Source organism: Ceratotherium simum, chromosome 5, assembly GCF_057802395.1.
Source record: "Ceratotherium simum simum isolate JZ-2026a chromosome 5, ASM5780239v1, whole genome shotgun sequence".
In the NCBI taxonomy this organism is placed as follows: Eukaryota; Metazoa; Chordata; class Mammalia; order Perissodactyla; family Rhinocerotidae; genus Ceratotherium; species Ceratotherium simum.
The window spans coordinates 78,304,377-78,322,918 of NC_141904.1; the positions used below are offsets into that span (position 1 = coordinate 78,304,377).

The following is an 18,542-nucleotide window of genomic DNA, read 5'->3' on the forward strand; positions in this document are numbered from 1 at the left end:
AAGCATCTAGTGTTCCCATGCACAAATGGTTATCAGTGGCGTACGTGTACTGAGGCCCCCCCAGCTGTTGTCCCAGCCCAGTAGTTGTGTACATGCATTGTTTACCTTGCTTATCGTCCCAGCCCGGCACAGATGGCCAGTCTGTCCCAGGCTTCGGCGCCTGAAAAGCCTTGAAATTTTTACACATTGCAACTATCTCCATGGGAGAAGGGCCGGTTCCCACCACGCAGAAAGCAGCTTTTATATTTCTTTTTGTGCTGGTGGCTGTAGGTCAATGGAGCAGCCAAACATGGCTCTATTCATGTCAAGACAATACTTCACACTACATACAAAAGCAGTTAAAAATGGATCAAGGATCTAAACGTAAGAGCTAAAGCTATAAAAATTTTAGAAGAAAACAGAGAAAAGCTTCATGACCTTGGATTTGGCAATGATTTCTTGGATACAACACCAAAGGCACAAGCAAGAAAGGAAAAAACAGTTAAATTGGACTTCATCAAAATTAAAAACTTCTGTACATCAAAGGACAATCAATACAATGAAAAGAAGACCCACAGAATGACAGAAAATATTTGCAAATCACATGTCTGATAAGGGTCTAGTATTCGGAATATATAAAGAACTCCTACAACTCAACAACAAAAAAACCAAACAATCCAATTCAAAAACGGGCAAAGGGCTTGAACAGATATACAAATGACCAATGTGCACGTGAAAAGATGCTCAACATGACTGGACATTAGGGGAATGCAAATCAAAACCACAATGAAATGCCACTTTACACCCATTAGGATGGCTATTATTAAAAAAACAAACAAAAAAACAAGTGTTGGTGAGAATGTAGAAAAATTAGAACCCTTGTGCATTGGTAATGGGAATGTAAAATGGTGCAGCTGCTGCAGAAAATGGTATTGTGGTTCCTCAAAAAACTAATCATAGAATTACCATATGATCCAGCAATTCCACTTCTGGGTAGATACCCAGAAGAATTCAAATCATGGTCTTGAAAAGATATTTGCACACTCATGTTTATTAGCAGCATTCTTCACAATAGCTAACAGGTAGGAACAACTCAAATGTCCATCAGAGGATGAATGGATAAACAAAATGTGGTCTATCCTTACAATAGAATATTATTCAGCCTTAAAAAGGAAGAAAAGTCTGGCATATGCTACAACATGGGTGAACTCTGAAGACATTATACTCAGTGACATATGCCAGTCACAAAAGGACAAATACTGTATGATCCTACTCACATGAGGCCCCTAGAGTTGTCAGATTCCTACAGACAGAAAGTAGAAGGGGGTTGCCAGGGGCTGGGGGAGGGGAATGGGGAGTTGTGTTTAATGGGCACAGAGTTTCAGGTTGGGAAGATGGAAAAGTTCTGGAGATGGATGGTGGTGAGGGTTGCAGAACAATGTGAATATACTTAATGCTACTGAACTGGACACTTAAAAATGGACACATTTAATATTATGTATATTTTACTGCAAAAAAAAAAAAAGCATATGCCCATGTAAACATATTGTTCAGTCCCTCCAACCGCATCCTTAAAAACGGACCCAGGGAACTGAGAGGCTCAAGGCTAAAGCTTCTTTAGCTGGAAATCTGCTTCTGCCAACAATAATTTAAAGAACAAACTTGTAAAGACAGTTCTGTGGTGACGGAAGCAGGGCGAGGGGAACTGGTTGTAGGTTTTGAACGGTGAGCAGCGTTAACCTAAGATGGCATGATACTGTCTCCATGTTGCATTTCATGGTTTCTAATTTAATATAGAGATATTAATAAACTGCAGAATAGGCATAAGAAAGACCAACAAAGTTCTGGGTTTTTTTTCCCGTGATGACTGATGTTTTTAGGAAAAAAATGTCAAAACCTTTCACAAAAGAAAGAGAAGAGCAGTCAGTGGGCTGGATACACTGTGGTTTCTGGACCCCTGGCACAGAGTGTCGAGAACAGCTGGCTCTGAGTGGGTGCAGAATAAGGGCGCTGTGGACGTAATGATCAGGACGGATGACGACGAAGCTGACAGAGGGGCAGCAGGGTTCAGTGTGGACCCAGAACTCTGATTTTGCCACATGGCACAGCTGTGGTTCTTGCAAGGCAGCATGGCATTCCTGTCGGCCTCTCTGTAAGAATGGGGGGCCCCCCGTGCCCCACCTCATTAGCCCAGCACAACCTCCTCCATTCTCTGCGGCCCTGCCTGGGAGGTGGCCAAAGACTGGGCTGGGGGAGAGGGATGGACCTCCACTGGCTCTCCCTCCGCTGGGAAGGCTCTGAAAACTGTCTTTGGCCTTGGCGGCACCTTCCTTGGAAGGCCTTCCTTTGGCACAGGGACAATGTGAGGAGCTAAATGCACACACACTGCCAACCACTCCAGCTCAGGGATGAGGGTGCACGCAACGCCAGCTGAGCAGTCTGCAGCAGCAGTGACCTTCAGACCCTGAAAAGACAGGACAAGGACTCTCTGTCCCTCCTCCTTCCCTCCCGACCTCATTGGATCCTCAGGACCACTCTGTGAGGTGGTGACCATCACTGTGCCCAGTTTACAGATGAGCAAGCAGAGGCTTGGTGGAAGAGGGGCACTCTCAACCCAGGTCTCTCTGACTCCTCTCTGTGTTCCTCATGCCTGCCCTCTCCCATGAGGATACGACATAGGGCAGGTGGGGCAGGGGATCGAGGGAGGGTCCCAACCCCAGATCCCAGCTCTGTGGTCTGTACGCTGTCTGCCCTCAGGTGGGCATGTAACCTCTCTGGGCTCCCTGTACACCTCCCCAAGGCCACATGTGGCACACATTCGATTAATGTTAACTCTTCCTCTTCCCTTCCAGGGGAGGAGCTGCTCAGTCTAGAGGGAGGAAGCGAACATTTAATTAGGGAAAACTTAGGAGGCAATCTGAGCTGGGGCTGAATAGAGCAATGAGGAGAGGGATCTCGGCACACCAGGGAGGGATGGCTCGAGGACGGGGCCAGCAGACGCATCTCCTGGGCAATGGAGCAGGACGCATGGAACCTGCTTGGCTCCTGCCACACCCAGGTGCCCCCAAGGGCACGGCCCAGACGTCCTTCAAAATGATGGTGAGAGGCAGGGTACAGAGGGCAAAATCGGCTACCTCTGCCACACCCCTTTTAATGTTCTTTCCCACCAGCCGACCACTCCGTACCCTAGGTGTCATGGTCAGGGAGTGAAGCCTCTCAAGGGTAAGAAATGTTTTGTTTACGTATCCATCATAACTATCCTCAGCACTTGCACTTACTTGGCTTTTCTGATGTAAGCCTTCCGTAGATTAAGCAACTGATGCTCAGACAAATTAAGTGAATTGCTTCAAACCTGCACAGATTGTAGGTTTCATCGCTGGTGTTAAAAAACAAAATTCAACCGAGTAAATTTAAAGATCTAACAGGCTTCATGAATCGGGCAGCATCCCATCTAGCAAATAGAGAGGAGCTCCAAGGAGCTGTACAAAATGGAAGGTTTTTGTAGTCAGAAGTGGGTGGAAAAAAGAAGTTTCAAACAAAAAGTGGATTCTTTCAGGCAAGGTCACCTTCCTTTGGGGGAAGAGCAGGGGTCTAGGATGTAGAAGACCTCACTAGTGCTGATCAGGTAATTTCAGATTGACTGGCTCAAGGTCACATTCCTGGGAGAGGCTGAAACTGCACTTAAGTCTTGGTTTGTGGCAAAGTGGCAAGTGACTCCATTTTGGGCCTATTGTTTCTTTCTTTTCTTTTGTAACACTGTATACTGTACAACAGACTGTCATGTAGTTTGCTCTCTGTGTGTAACAGAAATAATTCACTTTAAGCCTGGCGACATGCATAGAATCAGGCTGTGTTTAACTGTATACCTATCAACCCCATTCCAATGTGGGTTTCAGTTGACTACTGATCAATCCATACAGTAACAAAATCAAAAGAGAAGATGCATGTTGCATCTTGTGGCAGAATAATTTTATTTTTTTGTTTTCTCCATGTATGTTGGCTAAGGAAAAAAACGTGATGGGAACAGCATAAAAGTAGTTTGGGGGAGTGAACATGATGTAATCTATGCAGAAATAGAAGTATAATGATATACACCTGAAGTTTTTACAATGTTATAAACCAATGTTATTGCAATAAACAAAAAATTTAAAAAAAAAATGTTACACAGGAAAAAAAAGTAGTTTGGGGGAAATCTTCTAACTAAAAGTTATTGTTATTATTTCTGTTGCTTTATACATCTACAGATTAAACTTTTTCATAGTACTTTAGGGACTCAACAATTTTTTTATAACAAAGGGATTTTAAGCAGTAAATCTGTATATTTTTCCAACCTCATCACTGTCCTGAAAAGAAATTCATCCTAAACAATGTGGACACAGGAATGAAAAATCCCCAATATTTAAGTTTCTCAGGAGATAAGGGATAAATTGTTTAATTTTTGAAAATACATCAAGGTAAGTAATTAGAGAACCATTCTACAGCAGAAGCCCATTAACATATCTCCAAAAGGCAGTCTACTCCCACTTAGCTTTATTGACCCGCCTGATAAATCCCACAGAATGTGATGGTGGAGTCTCATTTATTTCGGGTAGTACAATTTAGATATAATTTTATTCAGAGTCATTGTTGAGATGAAAAGGAATGAACACCTTTTGCTTCATCTTGAAATGTCCCCTTTTGGAAAATCTGAATCACTTCAAGAGAAGGACAATTGGATATTTAAATAGTCTTTGAAAAATGAAATCCTTCCCCAGATCTTACTTCTTCTAAAGCTCAAATGCGTCTTTGTTTCTGATACTGCTATAAATCCATGGTCATAAGGAATTTATCCTGCACTCTGAATTAGTCTTTAGGAATAGTCAAAGTAATTTCTCCTCAGTGTGCAAACTTTCTGCTGGTGATTGATCAAAAATTCCAGAAACCAAAATATAAAAAGACTACTTTCTAAATTAGCATTTAACGTTATATTGAACAGTAAGTGAATACTCTGCAATTTTGCTTTGTCAGTAATCACATATTAGTGTGAAATACTCAAGATTCAAATTCTGAGTGCCCCAAACTGATCAGTTAAGAAATTTTGTTTATCAGTTAATGATACCATTCTTATAAATATTTTAAGAAAAGTTTGAACATATAAATACTGTATACAGATCAATTATATATTACAAAAATGAAAAGAGGTCATATTTTTCATTCTCAGTTTTCCATAGAGTGAGATGCTTAGAATGTTAAAAGAGAAAGGAATGGTTTTCCAAAGGAATTGGTTTCAAAGTCAGTTTCATCCAGTGAACACATTGTTCACATGAAGTCTGATGAACAAGACCAACACGAAAAGCAGAGGAGCTTCTCTGGGTGAATCAGAAGGGACCTGGGCGCTACAAAACGTTTCCTAACTTCCTCCCTGCCATGGCCTCTCAAGAACTTTATCAGCTACAGTTTGAAAACTAATGATCTCGTTAAACACCAGTTTATAGAAGAATGAAAAAAAATATGGAGATGTTAAATGAATGGAATTATCCAGGATCACACAGAGAAGTGGAGGCAAAAATTAAAATAGAAATCCGTTCAGTAGTCTTTTACAACAGCCTTCCCCATGAAAACATACCTGAGAAAGTTTTGCCCTTGTTGATCACTCCATCTCCCCATCTTCTCAGCAACCACATCACTTATTAGCTGTGTCCATTGTGATATAATGAAATTTGTGAAACGTTTCAGGTCAGTGAAGTTATTTATCTCCTAGGAGAACTGAAAACAATCTGGGGATAGAAACTACATGGCACATCTGTTGGAATCTGGTATGGTGCTTTTGGTCTATAAAAAACAAACAATGGATAAAAGATAAGACCAGCAATAGAACATAATACAGCATTGCTCTTTGGGTAATATATTTTACAGAACCCCTTTACCCAGAATATGAATGTGTATCTTCATGAAAAAGAATTCCATGCACAAATAAATATGAGAAAGGGGGCACTAAACAAAGTTAAACAGTACCAACAGACTTCTCAGAGTTTTTCATATGTTAACATACATTGTGAATCTGCAGTAATTGGCATTTTTCAAATTTATCTGCCATAGAGGCTTTAAAAGAATACGTTTAATGTTGCATCCTTCAGGATAGTGGTCTCCAGAGTATATTTAGTAAAGTCTAAGAAAGGAACAAGACTAGGAGTCAGAAGTTTGTTGATTTTAACTCAAACACTGCCATCCACGTAAACTTTGGGAAGTAACTTCTCCGAGCCTCAGTCTCTTCATCTGTAAAATGGCATATGTAATACCAGCATTGCATTTAAGAGTTATTTAGATACCAAATAGAATTATGAATATAAAATGCTTTACAAAAAGTTAAGCACTTTAAATGTAAAGTACGTTCATTGTGCTGTAAGTTTATAATCTTAACTTCACTGATAGTTTTGAATAGACACACAAAGAGCATAGCTTCAACTAACATTTTCAGAATAAAAACAGTAATTTTTTTTTTGGCCTATTATATCACAGATGATAAACCTTATTCAAAGGACTTGCAATTATGATAGGCATTTTTTAAGTATTTCTAGCAGCAGAGAATTTGGATGTTAATCACTTTTGTTGTAAACTTATTTCTCCTATGGAGAAGCTAATTGAAAAATTAGCAAATTTTGTATATTTGTAAACATAACAAAGATTATGTAAATATATTAAATATACCTGAGCCTTTTAAATTTTTTTGTCTATGAGAGGTTACTATAAAAAGATCAAATTCACATTTCAAAGAAAGAACAATATAGTCTCTCTATAAATATGCACATTATATAATTTAATATTCAATCTAAAGGGATAAATTCAAGATATTTATTGTTTTAAAAATAATTGGTTACTTACCATATTTTCCTCAGGGTATAAAGTTACTGCTGAAACAACTAATATTTAGATTTATTATAATTTTGCCTCCTCATGTCCACAAAACACTACAGAAGGGACCCATAATTTATAGCTCCATTAGAAATATTTTTAATGGATAAAAGTAGTCACTTAGGAGGAAATAAAGATTTTTATGCCAAGAGTGTGGATTTGATATAAATAGCAAAAATAGAACAGTTTCCCTTTATTCAAAGTTTGATAAATTCAAAGTAGAATATAACTTCCATGAGGCAAGGACTCTGTCTACTTAGTTTACTACTATATTTCAGAATCCAAAAGTATGCCCAGCATATGATAGGTACTTTACAGATATGTTTTCACTAAGATTCAGGATTGATAGTGCCCTGGTACCTGACAGAAGCAAACGAAAATCCTTTCTGGAAGCAGATAACATCACCCAAGATCTCAAATTATTTCTACAATTATTATTTCAAATACATGTCCAGCACAGAATGAAAGATATCCAGGCAGATGAAGAAACTGGTACATAAACAACAGATAGAAGAAACAGAAGTACAGGTACTCTAGGTATTGGAAATAGAAAAGATATAAGACACAGTTAGGAGAATGAAAAGACAAGTCATGGACTAGGAGAAAATTTTTGCAAAACACATCTATGATAAAGGATGATTTTCCAAAACATACAAAGAACTCTTAAACTCAACAAAAAGAAAACAAACAACCTGATTACAAAATGGGCTAACGAGATGCTCCATATCATATGTCATTAGGGAAATGTAAATTAAAACAAGGAGATACCACTACATACCTATTAGAATGGCCAGAATCCAGAATACTGACAACACCCAATACTGGCTAGGATGTGGAGCAACAGGAAATCTCATTCACTGCCTGTGAGAATGCAAAATGGTACAGTCAATTGGGAAGATAGTTTGTGGTTTCTTACAAAACTAAACATACTTTTACCATATGATTCAGCAATTGCACTCCTAAGCATTTATCCAAAGGAGCTGAAAATTTTGTCCACACAAAAACCTGCACACAGATGTTTATAGAAGCTTTATTCACAACTGACAAAAATTGGAAGCAACCAAGATGTCCTTCAGTGAGTACATGGGTAAATAAACTGTGGTACATTCAGACAATGGAATATTATTCTGCACTAAAAAGAAATGAGCTATCAAGCAAAGACAAGACATGAAGGAAACTTAAATGCATCTTATTAAATGAAAGAAGCCAACGTGAAAGGTTACATACTGTGTGATTTCAACTATACAACATTCTTAAAAAGGCAAAACTATGGAGACAGTAAAAAGATCGGTGGGAGCCAGGCATTGGGAGAAGGGAGGGATGAACAGACACAGAGGATTTTTAGGGCAGTGACGCCACTGAGATACAATAATGGTGGATACATACCATTATTCATTTGTCCAAACCCATATAAAGTACAACACTAAGAAAGAATTCTAATGTAAACTGTGGACTTTAGGTGATAATGATGTGTCAACGTAGGTTCAATTGTAACAAATGTACCGCTCTGGTGGGTGACTGATAATGGGGAAGCTGTGTATGTGTGGGAGAAAAGGGTATTGGGGAAATCTCTGTACCTTTCTCTCAATTTTTCTGTGAACCTAAAACTACTCTAAAAAATAAAATCCATTTAAAAAAATAACAGGTAATTTTGCAACTTTCCTGTGAATGGGAAACTATAAAATCTAATATAACATATCTAATAAATAACCAAATAAAATTCAATAATAGAAAAATAAAATAATTTAAATTAAGAACATAATGGATGTTTCAGTGACAAACTAGATTTGGCTGAAGGATATCTAGTTAACAGAAGAAGTAATAAGCTGAGAGAAATGTTCAAAGAAACTATCCAGATTAAAGATAGTCAAAGGGGCAAAATACAGAAAATTTTGTAAAAAACAAAAAGATATAATGAGAAGGTCTAACAGAAGAGGCATGGAAGCAAAGAAGAAAGAGAATGGAGCAAAAGCAATATTTGACGAGATAATCGCTGATGGTTGCCCCCAAATAATAAAAGACATGAATCAACAGAATCAACAGGCCTAACAAATATCAAGCAGTATAAGCAAAAATTAACACCTAGTCATATTATAGCAAAATGACAGAAAAACAAATAAAAACATAAAATTATAAATGAATCTGGGAGAAAAAAAGGAAAAAACAACAGGATGCCTTCAAAGGAGCAACAACTAGAATGACAACTAAATTCTAGAAAGTGACAATGAAGACACTGGAATGGTATTATCGATGTATTAAAAAAAAAACTCCTAACCTAGAATTATATCATATTCAGTGAAAACACTGTTCACTCACAAAGGTGAAATAAAGGTATGTTTCACGAAACAAAACTTGAGAGAATTTACCTGTAGAACCCCACTGAGTCAGCCTGCATTTTCCAAACGTGCTCTTCTACCAGTGTGACTGGCATCACTCCCACGCTGAGAGAGGGTCTATGTTCTCTCCCTTAAATCTAGTTGGGTTTTGTGAGTCTTCTGATAAATAAGTATGGCAGAAGTACACAGTACATGGAAGTACTGTGAGACTTCCACGGTAAAGTCATAAAATGATTCTCTTCTGACACACTCTCTCTCTCTTCCTCTCTCATCACCCCTCCCCGCTCTTTCTCTGAAATTTCGCCTTTAGAACCCAAGCACGCGGGCCGGCTCCGTGGCTTAGCGGTTAAGTGCGCGCGCTCTGATGCTGGCGGCCCGGGTTCGGATCCCGGGCACGCCCCAAGGCACCACTTCTCCGTCTACCCTGAGGCCGAGTCCCACGTACAGCAACTAGAAGGATGTGAACCTATGACATACAACTATCTACTGGGGCTTTGGGGGGAAAAAATGAATAAATAAAATCTTTAAAAAAAAAAAAAAGAACCCAAGCACGCTATGGAGAAGCCCAAACTAGAACGTGGAGAATGCCACAGGAAGAGAAAGTGAAGTCCTCGGTCAACAGGCAGCACCCGCTTTCAGTCAGGTGAGAAAACAAGCCTTGCAAGGTTTTCATTCCCCAGCCTTTCAGTCTTCCACCTGAGATTCCAAACGTCAGGGAGCCAAGACAAACTGTCCCCACTATATCCTGTCTAAGCTCCTCACCCACAGAAACTGTGCGAGATAACATACGATGTTGTTTTAAGCCACTAAGTATTGAGAATTTTTGTATTCTAATTATAATAACTGAAAGATTTCGGTACCACAAGTGGGGTCCTATGCAACAAAAACTTTAAAAACTGACAGTGGCTATGGATGAGAGACAGACAGAATTTGAAAAGACTTTGAATAGACTGTTAGCAGAAACCTGATGGCCGCTGAGGAGGCTGTCAGTGAGAGCTTACAGAAAAAGGAAGAAAACTTGGAACTGAAAGAAAGAGAATCATTGTTATGTCCTGACAGAAAGTTTAGCAATACTACTTGTGATAAAGTAGCAAGTAGAAAACGTGCTTAATGAAATAGATAATTTATCTAAGGAGATTTCTAAGCAGGATGTAGAAGCTGCCTCTTGGCTTCCAGCTGCTTATAATAAAATGCTAGAGAAGAGGATAAGCTAAATGAGGACTCGTTAAATAAAGCAGATCCAAGACTTGCTGGATTCATAAATAAAATTGTCTCTCTTCCCAGCATCTCCAGGATTCTCAGATTAAGAAAGTGTTTCAAGTAAAGTCATACCCTTCTCAAAGTCATATCTTTCTTCCCCGAATATATAAGGCAGTGCCTTAGAATTGTTCAGTGAAACAAAAATCTCTTTATGGATTTTAAAGGCATATTGTATTTTTAAAAACTATTTTTAAAAATAAGTTTCAAATTAAAATTTAATAAAACATAAGGATGACTTTTACTGTCATAAGCAATATTTTTACAATGTCCAGTAATGAGTTGACTGATAATTTTCTCTTCAGGGAATATACCATTTGGTTTATTACAGCATGCTTGAGTCTTCAGTGTCCATTTTATGACCAGGTTAAAGCTAAACTTATAGTCCTAGAGTGCAAATATTAACGTGATTTCTCAAATAAATAGTACTCTATTTATTAAATCTAAGATGCCGTTGATTGACCCATTATTTTTTGTAAAACTAAAAAAAGAAAAATTGCTGCCAAATCAACTGTGATCTAACACTCTCTTATTGTTTCATTGTGTCTTCTTCTCACTAAAATCTTATTAAATAAGATAATTTAGAAGGATTTTTAGACAATTAAAAAATAAACTCTTGTGTGTATATAAAATGGGAAATAACTTTGAAAACAGTTAAGGTACTCTTAACATATCTTATCATTAAAAATACAATACTTTTGAATCACTTTTCAACTCAAAGTTGTTGACGTCAGTGGTTTTCCACACCTTTTGTCTTCTGTGCCACCCAAGGCATTGGAAAGGCAACTTCGTTGGAAGGTTACTTCACTGTCGTCTCCAGGATTCTCTTTCAAGCTCCGACACTGCTTCTGCAAGTTTTACTGCTTTCCTGACTTTATCAGATGATAACAATTGAAGGTTTTTAGACAGTATCTGCAACTCATAGTCCTTCTCCAGTGATTCTCAAGTGGTTTAATAATTTACACGTCAAAGGGTTTCTGGAATCCAGTGATGCCACCAAAAAAATTTACAAAATTCGCATGTGTGCAAGAAACTACCTCATAAATGCTGTCTGGCCAATAGTAATTTTAAGATGTTTCTGATTGTGATGCATGTCTATTTTAGAGATGTTAAATTGTGAAAAATATGCATATTAGAATCAATAAAATACGGTTTTACTGGTAAAATTGTATCTCAATTATCAGCATATATTGTTCTAGACCCAGAATAATTTAATAAGCACATTTTGGTTTCTTGATGGATCCAAGAGTGACATCCAGTAGGATAAAGGTGAATTAGATTTTCCCCTACCCAAAGGCAATCTCAAAGTCATATTAGAGTCTTTCTAAATTAAAGAATGAGACCCTGCCAACCTAGAGTGAATGAATTCATTGAGAATCACAAACAGAACTAGTTGGTTGATTACTTCTGTTGCCTAGGCCCTAAATCATATGAATGAAATTTATACTGTGCCAGTGCTTCACACATCAACACAGCTCTGAAAAGCTATCTATTTAGTTTGAGGAAATGAATAAAATTTTTATAAGTGTCTGGGCTCTACACGTGGAATCTGCTGGTATCAAGCAAGTCTAATAATTGTTGGGGTGGGATATCAACCCAAGGTTTCTAAGATGCTTGTAAGCTCATTTGCTTACCTATAGTTCCAAATTTCCTGAAGAATAAACACAAGAGCTACTGCTGAATGGTAGGTCCCTATGCATTCGCGATGACCACAAACATGTCCTCTAACCACGGAAACTTGGCTGAATCTGGCGAATTACCCTGGTTTCAAACCAACTGCAGTGTTCCAAAAAACAAGCGCTCTAGAATTATAAGAGCCAAACATTTTCTTTAAAAAATTTGTTTAGCTAATATTAGGGCATGAAAGTTCTTTTCTTGCTAAGAGATTCATAATGTAATTCTACTGATAGCTCACTATTTATAAAATATACCATTTGTATCTACAATCTCCCATTTAGATCCAACTATATGTATATGATTATTTGCAACCTGCATATAGTTATAATTTTATTAATTAAATATAGCTAAGCAAAAGCATGATGAGATTTGTGACACCTACAAATTTCTCTCAAAATTGAGTATAATCACTAGTGATTAGCTAGTTATCAGGTGATTTTTTTCTGCTTGTTTTATATCAGTACTTTTAATATCAACATATGCCTATTTCAAGCATCCTCAGAATAGTGTGTTTCTTTCAGTTAAACAGTTTTAAGCCTTTGGATGGAAACAGTGAGTGAAATTACCCAGATATATAAGCACATGTTTAACACAAGAGGCGACAACATTCAGTATATCGTTTAACCAGGTCTACAAGTAATATACTAATATTATTTACATTCTTGATCAAAAAAATACGTTCATTTACATTTGATCCTGTTCAACATACTGGCAAAGGCAAGAGCTGATGGAAAGAGAGATAATTTGAAATGCTAATGTAGTACAAAGTGATAGAGATGTCCAAGAGGGTTTGGAGTGGGTAAGGCTTTCAAATCTGGGTCCATGATGTAAAATGGAAAACAAAAGTGCATGTCCTCTGGCTTCGTTACCAAAACGGGAGGATAGTATCCGGATACTGTTCTCTCCAAAGCATGGTGTGGTGGCTAATACTCTAGGCTTAAAATTAGAAAGTTCAGAGAGGTTAAGAGTCTTGCCCAAGGTCGTTTATGTGAAAGAAGCAGTGCAGGCAGTTAGCCTACCAGATGCTTCTTCCAAAGTTCTTTTCTTTACCCTATGAAACCTCCCACTATTATAGGTCCTTTGTTGAGTATTGAAAATAACTTTTGGGCCGGCCCCGTGGCTTAGCGGTTAAGTGTGCGCGCTCCGCTACTGGTGGTCCTGGTTCGGATCCCGGGCGTGCGCCAACGCACCGCTTCTCCGGCCATGCTGGGGCCGGGTCCCACATGCAGCAACTAGAAGGATGTGCAGCTATGACATACAACTATCTACTGGGGCTTTGGGGAAAAAAAAAAGGAGGAGGATTGGCAATAGATGTTAGCTCAGAGCCGGTCATCCTCAGCAAAAAGAGGAGGATTAGCATGGATGTTAGCTCAGGGCTGATCTTCCTCACAAAAAAAATAAATAAATAACTTGTAGAAAATGGTTAACATAGCTCTTCTTATATGGTCTTTAAAATACTTAAGGATTCAAGATATGCGTAGCTGAAATGATTAGAGATTAAAATCGTGTGTAAAAAGTGTTAATTGTGAGGGAAGAGGAATAAGCACTTGACATCAACAAAGGAAGGTCTATCATATAATACTGTGTAAGACGCTATCCCCAAAACTTAGTAGTTTAAACTCATCTGCATTCATGGTTGCTCTTACATCTATGAGTAAGCTGGATGGTTCTGCTGATCTGGGTCAGGCTTGGCCCATCCTGGCATCGGTGCTCAGCTGCGTGTGAGCTGGGGGCTAGGGGTCCTAGCACGGACCTCATTCACGTCTGACACTTGGCTGGCAGTCATCTGGCACGACGACTAGGCCTTGTGTCTTTCATTATCCAGCAGATTATCCTGAGTATGTTTTCACGGTAGTATCAAGAGAGTACTTTCATTATCCAGCAGATTATCCTGAGTATGTTTTCACGGTAGTATCACGAGAGTAAGCAGTAGCGTTCAGGGCCTTGGAACTGGCGCAGTTTCACATGTACTGTATTCTATTTGCAGAACAATTCACACAACCAGCCTAGATTCAAGGGGTAGAGAAACAGACTCTACTCATGAAGGGAAGAGCTATAAAGTCACATTGCAAGGGGCTTGGAAATAGAAAGAGGTGATGAGTTGGGGACATGTTTTTAACCAGCCTACTGGAGCAGAAATTAGACTGGGAGGTATCAGAGAAAATCTCTCTAAAGAGGTCACAGTTGAGCTAAGCTGAAGAGTTAGATGAATGCTATGTATGCAACAATAAAAAAAAGGAGTGGTTTGGTACATTTGGAGATAAAGGGGTAGAGTACTAATAATGCAAATAACTGAAGCTTTATGATATTAACTTTATGAAGAAAAGTGTTCTAATTTTAATTTCTAGTAAATGTTAATGGTTGAAAAAATGAAGTAAAGAAGAAATTACATTTATTAAATGAACTGATTAAATTTAAAATGTAATTTTAATATAGTTTATCTACTATTTGTAAGATTTCCATATTTAGCTACAACGGAGCCCAAAGGATTTAATTGTGGATTCAACCTGAAAGATTGTACAAGTGTCAGACTGGCACAATTACGAAAATCACAGGCACATATTATCATATTGTAGTTTATTGCACTTTTTAAAAAAAATATTAATTGTCAATGTTAAGCACGTGTTCAAGTTTTTGCTTCTCACTAAAAATTTTTAGAATAGTTTTTAACATCCTAATACATAAGAAAATAACAAAAATGAATGATTACATCAATACAAAAATAAAAACAAATGGTCATGAACTTTTACTGAGAATTGTTCGATAACCTTAGGAAAATATAAAGATCACTTGGCTGTCTTGAAAGAATATGAAAGGTCATCTGGTTCATCTTTCTGACTTTAGACGGAATATTCCTCTCATCAGAATTCTATATTTAGTGACATTTTTAGACTGTGTATACAAAACAGCAAGGGACTAGTCATTTGAAATGACAGAGGTTAAAAGAAGAGATCTTGAGTGAGTACAATTGATACTCCCCCTCGCAGTTGAACTCTATCTGTATCTACACACAAGCATCTCCAATCTTTTGATTGTGCTGTAGCCTCTGACCATGTAACCCTGGGACAAGTCACTGAACTTCACTGGATTCACGTTCCACACCCATGAGCAGGAGACTTATATACTGTTAAATTCGGATGCTGTATGTGATTATACTTGAAAGCCAGTATATTGTAAATGTTAAGTGTGGATTTTGCATTCAGACACACTGGATTTCACATCCTTGTTCCAGACTTTCTAGTTATGTGCAATCTGGCCAACTCTTGAACTTTCTCAGCCTCAATTTCTTAATATGTAGAAGGCAGATAATAATATTACCTACCTTAGTCCCAATAAAGATTAAATGGGACAATGCATGCATCGAGTCCCTTGCGCATTCCAGCACATAGTAAGTACTTTCACATTAGCCATCAAATGAGTGAATGAGTGAATGAATGAATGTTTAGATACCAGTTTTCCTAAAATGATTTAAAATAATTATAAGCTAACTATCATGACTAAAGGAAGATGAAAGAGTATGGTACTAAGCTCTGAGCTGAACTGAGGATCGGTGACCTGACCACGCTATTTGGTTGCAAATATTATGAGCTTAGCCTAAGGTCAAAATAGACGTACACTGGACTTGATATTATTCAATCATTGCAAAGTGAAATATACAACATCTCTCTAGAAGTATTTTTTATTATGTCAGTGTTTTGTTTACTATAATAATTAAATAATTATTACCAATGACTTTCCAATTGAAATATTTTCTTTATCGACTATTAAGAACATTCTGAAATCTTTTTACTTTTATCTCTCAATTTTACTCCAAACAGTAAAAGAGTCCAATCTTTCCTTATTTTAAATCTCTCCTTACAACTCTCTTTTGCTCTTTTAACTCTAAACATATAGACTGATCTGTGGCATAATTTGTATTTATTTGAAAATAACTAAAGATATAGAAAACTGCTGCATTAATGTCTCCCTATGCCCATAATGTAATTATTTCATCCTACTCATAAAAAGTCACTTACACTCATCTTTCTCATCCATTAAAAAAATAGTCCAGGACAGTAAAATAAATTTATTAAAGCTGAGTGTCTAGTGTGTTGTCTATCAGAGCAGAAGTAAAGCATGGAGCACTAAATTGATTTCAGAAGGCAGCAGCCTTTGTTGGGTCAAGCATGTATGCATACCTGAGGAAGTGATGAAATCATTCACTCGATTCACCTCCCTCCCAAAGGAACTGGTAATAAAAGTGTAGCAAAGACACAAATCAACCTTTAGAACTGGAAAGGACCTGAGAGCTTCTCTAATCCAATATCTTTATTATATAATTGAGGAAACTGAGGCACAGAGTAAGTAAGTGATTGCCTAAGGTCATGAAGCTATGGCAAAATCTGGATAAGAATGGAGACCATCTGACTTCCTGATCCAGTACTTTTTTCTCTACAGCATGATGAAAGGAAGGGAGGGAGATCAATGGAAAGATGTGACTCCTCTGTGGTTACGCAGCCAAGCATCTGGTGACAGACATGGGACCATTGTGGTCAACAGGCCATGAGTCAGCAAGAATAGCAGACACAGAGTAGATGAGACAGGATACCTAAGGACTGCATCTGACTAAGATAAGCTCCAGAAAGTAATAGTCGCTACTTCACTTACACCATCCAAATCTCACACACATTTCTCTTTTGGCCAAATTTAACCTGTAACCATACAGTGAAGGGGATTCTGGGAAATAGAGTTTCAAGTTTAACCATGCTGTCACAGTAAAACCACCCCAAATGGTATCCTTTGACCTACTCTAAATGTGAAATTCTTCAGGCATCACTCTGCTAAATTAATTATTTTTAGAACAACAAAGTTCTAAGGTGAATAGAGTGAAATATATGTTTTCCAAATATTTTTTAATTTCCATGTTATAATATTATTATGAGCCTCAATGAACATCAGTCCCTTTCAACATCTCCCATCAACCAAATCTTTTAAAAACACTCAGTGCTCCTTACTGTGAAGATGTTCATAAAATAGCTGTTTGGATATCTCTCTAGCTCTCTTTTTCTACTTTTTCTCCATAAAAAGCTAGCCAGAATGGATAGATAGATAGATAAATAGGTAGATAATGGATGATTTTAAACTACTTCATTACATGATAAGAAATTGAAGTTCTGATACTGTATTCTTTTTTTTTTTTAATTTTTTGTTTATTGCAGTAACATTGGTTCATAACATTGTATAAATTTCAGGTGTACATCATTATACTTCTATTTCTGCATAGATTACATCATGTTCTCCACCCAAATACTAATACAACCCATGACCACACACATGTGCCCAATTATCCCTTTCGCCCTCCTCTCTCCCTCCTTCCCCTCTGGTAACCACCAATCCAATCTCTGTCTCTATGTGTTTGTTTATCGTTTTTATACATTATAAAATCACTCAGACTTTTGTTTTACTGGAGTCAAATTTTTGGTGTTATCTTGGCAGCTAAAACATCATTGGAGCCGAAAGTGTGGTCATTGATATCACACCTTCTTCTCCACCAGGATGTTCTTATGAGTGTTGACCCTTCCACTAGATGAAACGAACTCTCAAAGGCACTGTTTGCACGGCCGCCAAGAGAAAACGTTCCTTCCACTAAACATTAATGTTTCTCACACCAGCTTAGCACTCATTAAAAATGGTTGGGGGCATGGAAACAATTATCCCAGTCACTCGAGGGCACACCCACTGGATACTTCAGGCTAAAGCATGTTTTGGCCTGAGCTACCCCAATAATTGCCTCCTAGCTCCACAATGGACATGGTTTGAATGTCCACTTAAGTTAATGTCTTTCTTCACTATTCTCTCTCTTTGTCCAAATACAATATCAGGATCACCCCCAGATGATTCATCATCATACTCTGTTTTGGATCTTTCAGGGAGTCCTCTCCTGGTGGAACCAAGGAGCACCTGTCAGGGCAAGGAAGCCTCTGCTTCCAATGACTTCTGCCCTGCAGACACTTCTCATAAAGGAGCTTTCCTAGCCAAGTTCTAGTTATTATTTCCTGAGCCTTTTTTTTCCCTTTCCAAGATACCTCTTGAGACCAAAACTTCTGACAGAACTGCAACTTGTGACACCAGATAGTATAGGAATCTCTCATTATTTTGGCTTTTTCACTTCCTGACTTTTTACACACTTGTAATTGCATGCTTTGCAGTCTTTCCATTTATATTAAAGCAGAATTCTTTAAAAGATTTTTTTCCTTTCCTTTATTTCTGTGGTTATTATTGGAAAGAGAGGTGTCCAGCAACCTTGTTGAAAGAAAGTACCAATGTGTCTCGTTCATTTTTAATGTTGTCTTAAATTCAATCTTTTTTCTTTCAATTTGCTATGTTTTGAATGTCATACAGGTTTCTAAGGATAATATGACG

At 37.8% G+C, this 18,542-nt stretch overlaps 1 protein-coding gene across 4 annotated transcripts in view; it reads right to left on the minus strand.

The window, feature by feature from the left end:
• Nucleotides 1-5,141: 5,141 nt before the first annotated feature.
• LOC147917096 (uncharacterized) overlaps nt 5,142-18,542 on the minus strand; it is a 67,075-nt gene continuing 53,674 nt past the window's right edge. For 2 of the 4 annotated variants that reach the window (XR_015552261.1, XM_087431377.1), the window contains 2 exons: nt 7,649-7,731; nt 5,142-5,790 (listed from right to left, as the gene is read on the minus strand). Coding sequence is in view for 2 of the 4 variants with exons in the window: in XM_087431377.1 (XP_087287503.1) it covers nt 7,696-7,731 (36 nt within the window). In the remaining 2 variants the exon portion in view is untranslated. Of the gene's footprint in view, nt 5,791-6,777; nt 7,732-18,542 lie in introns of those variants that run through there. The other 2 variants (XM_087431376.1, XM_087431378.1) reach the window with 1 other exon arrangement.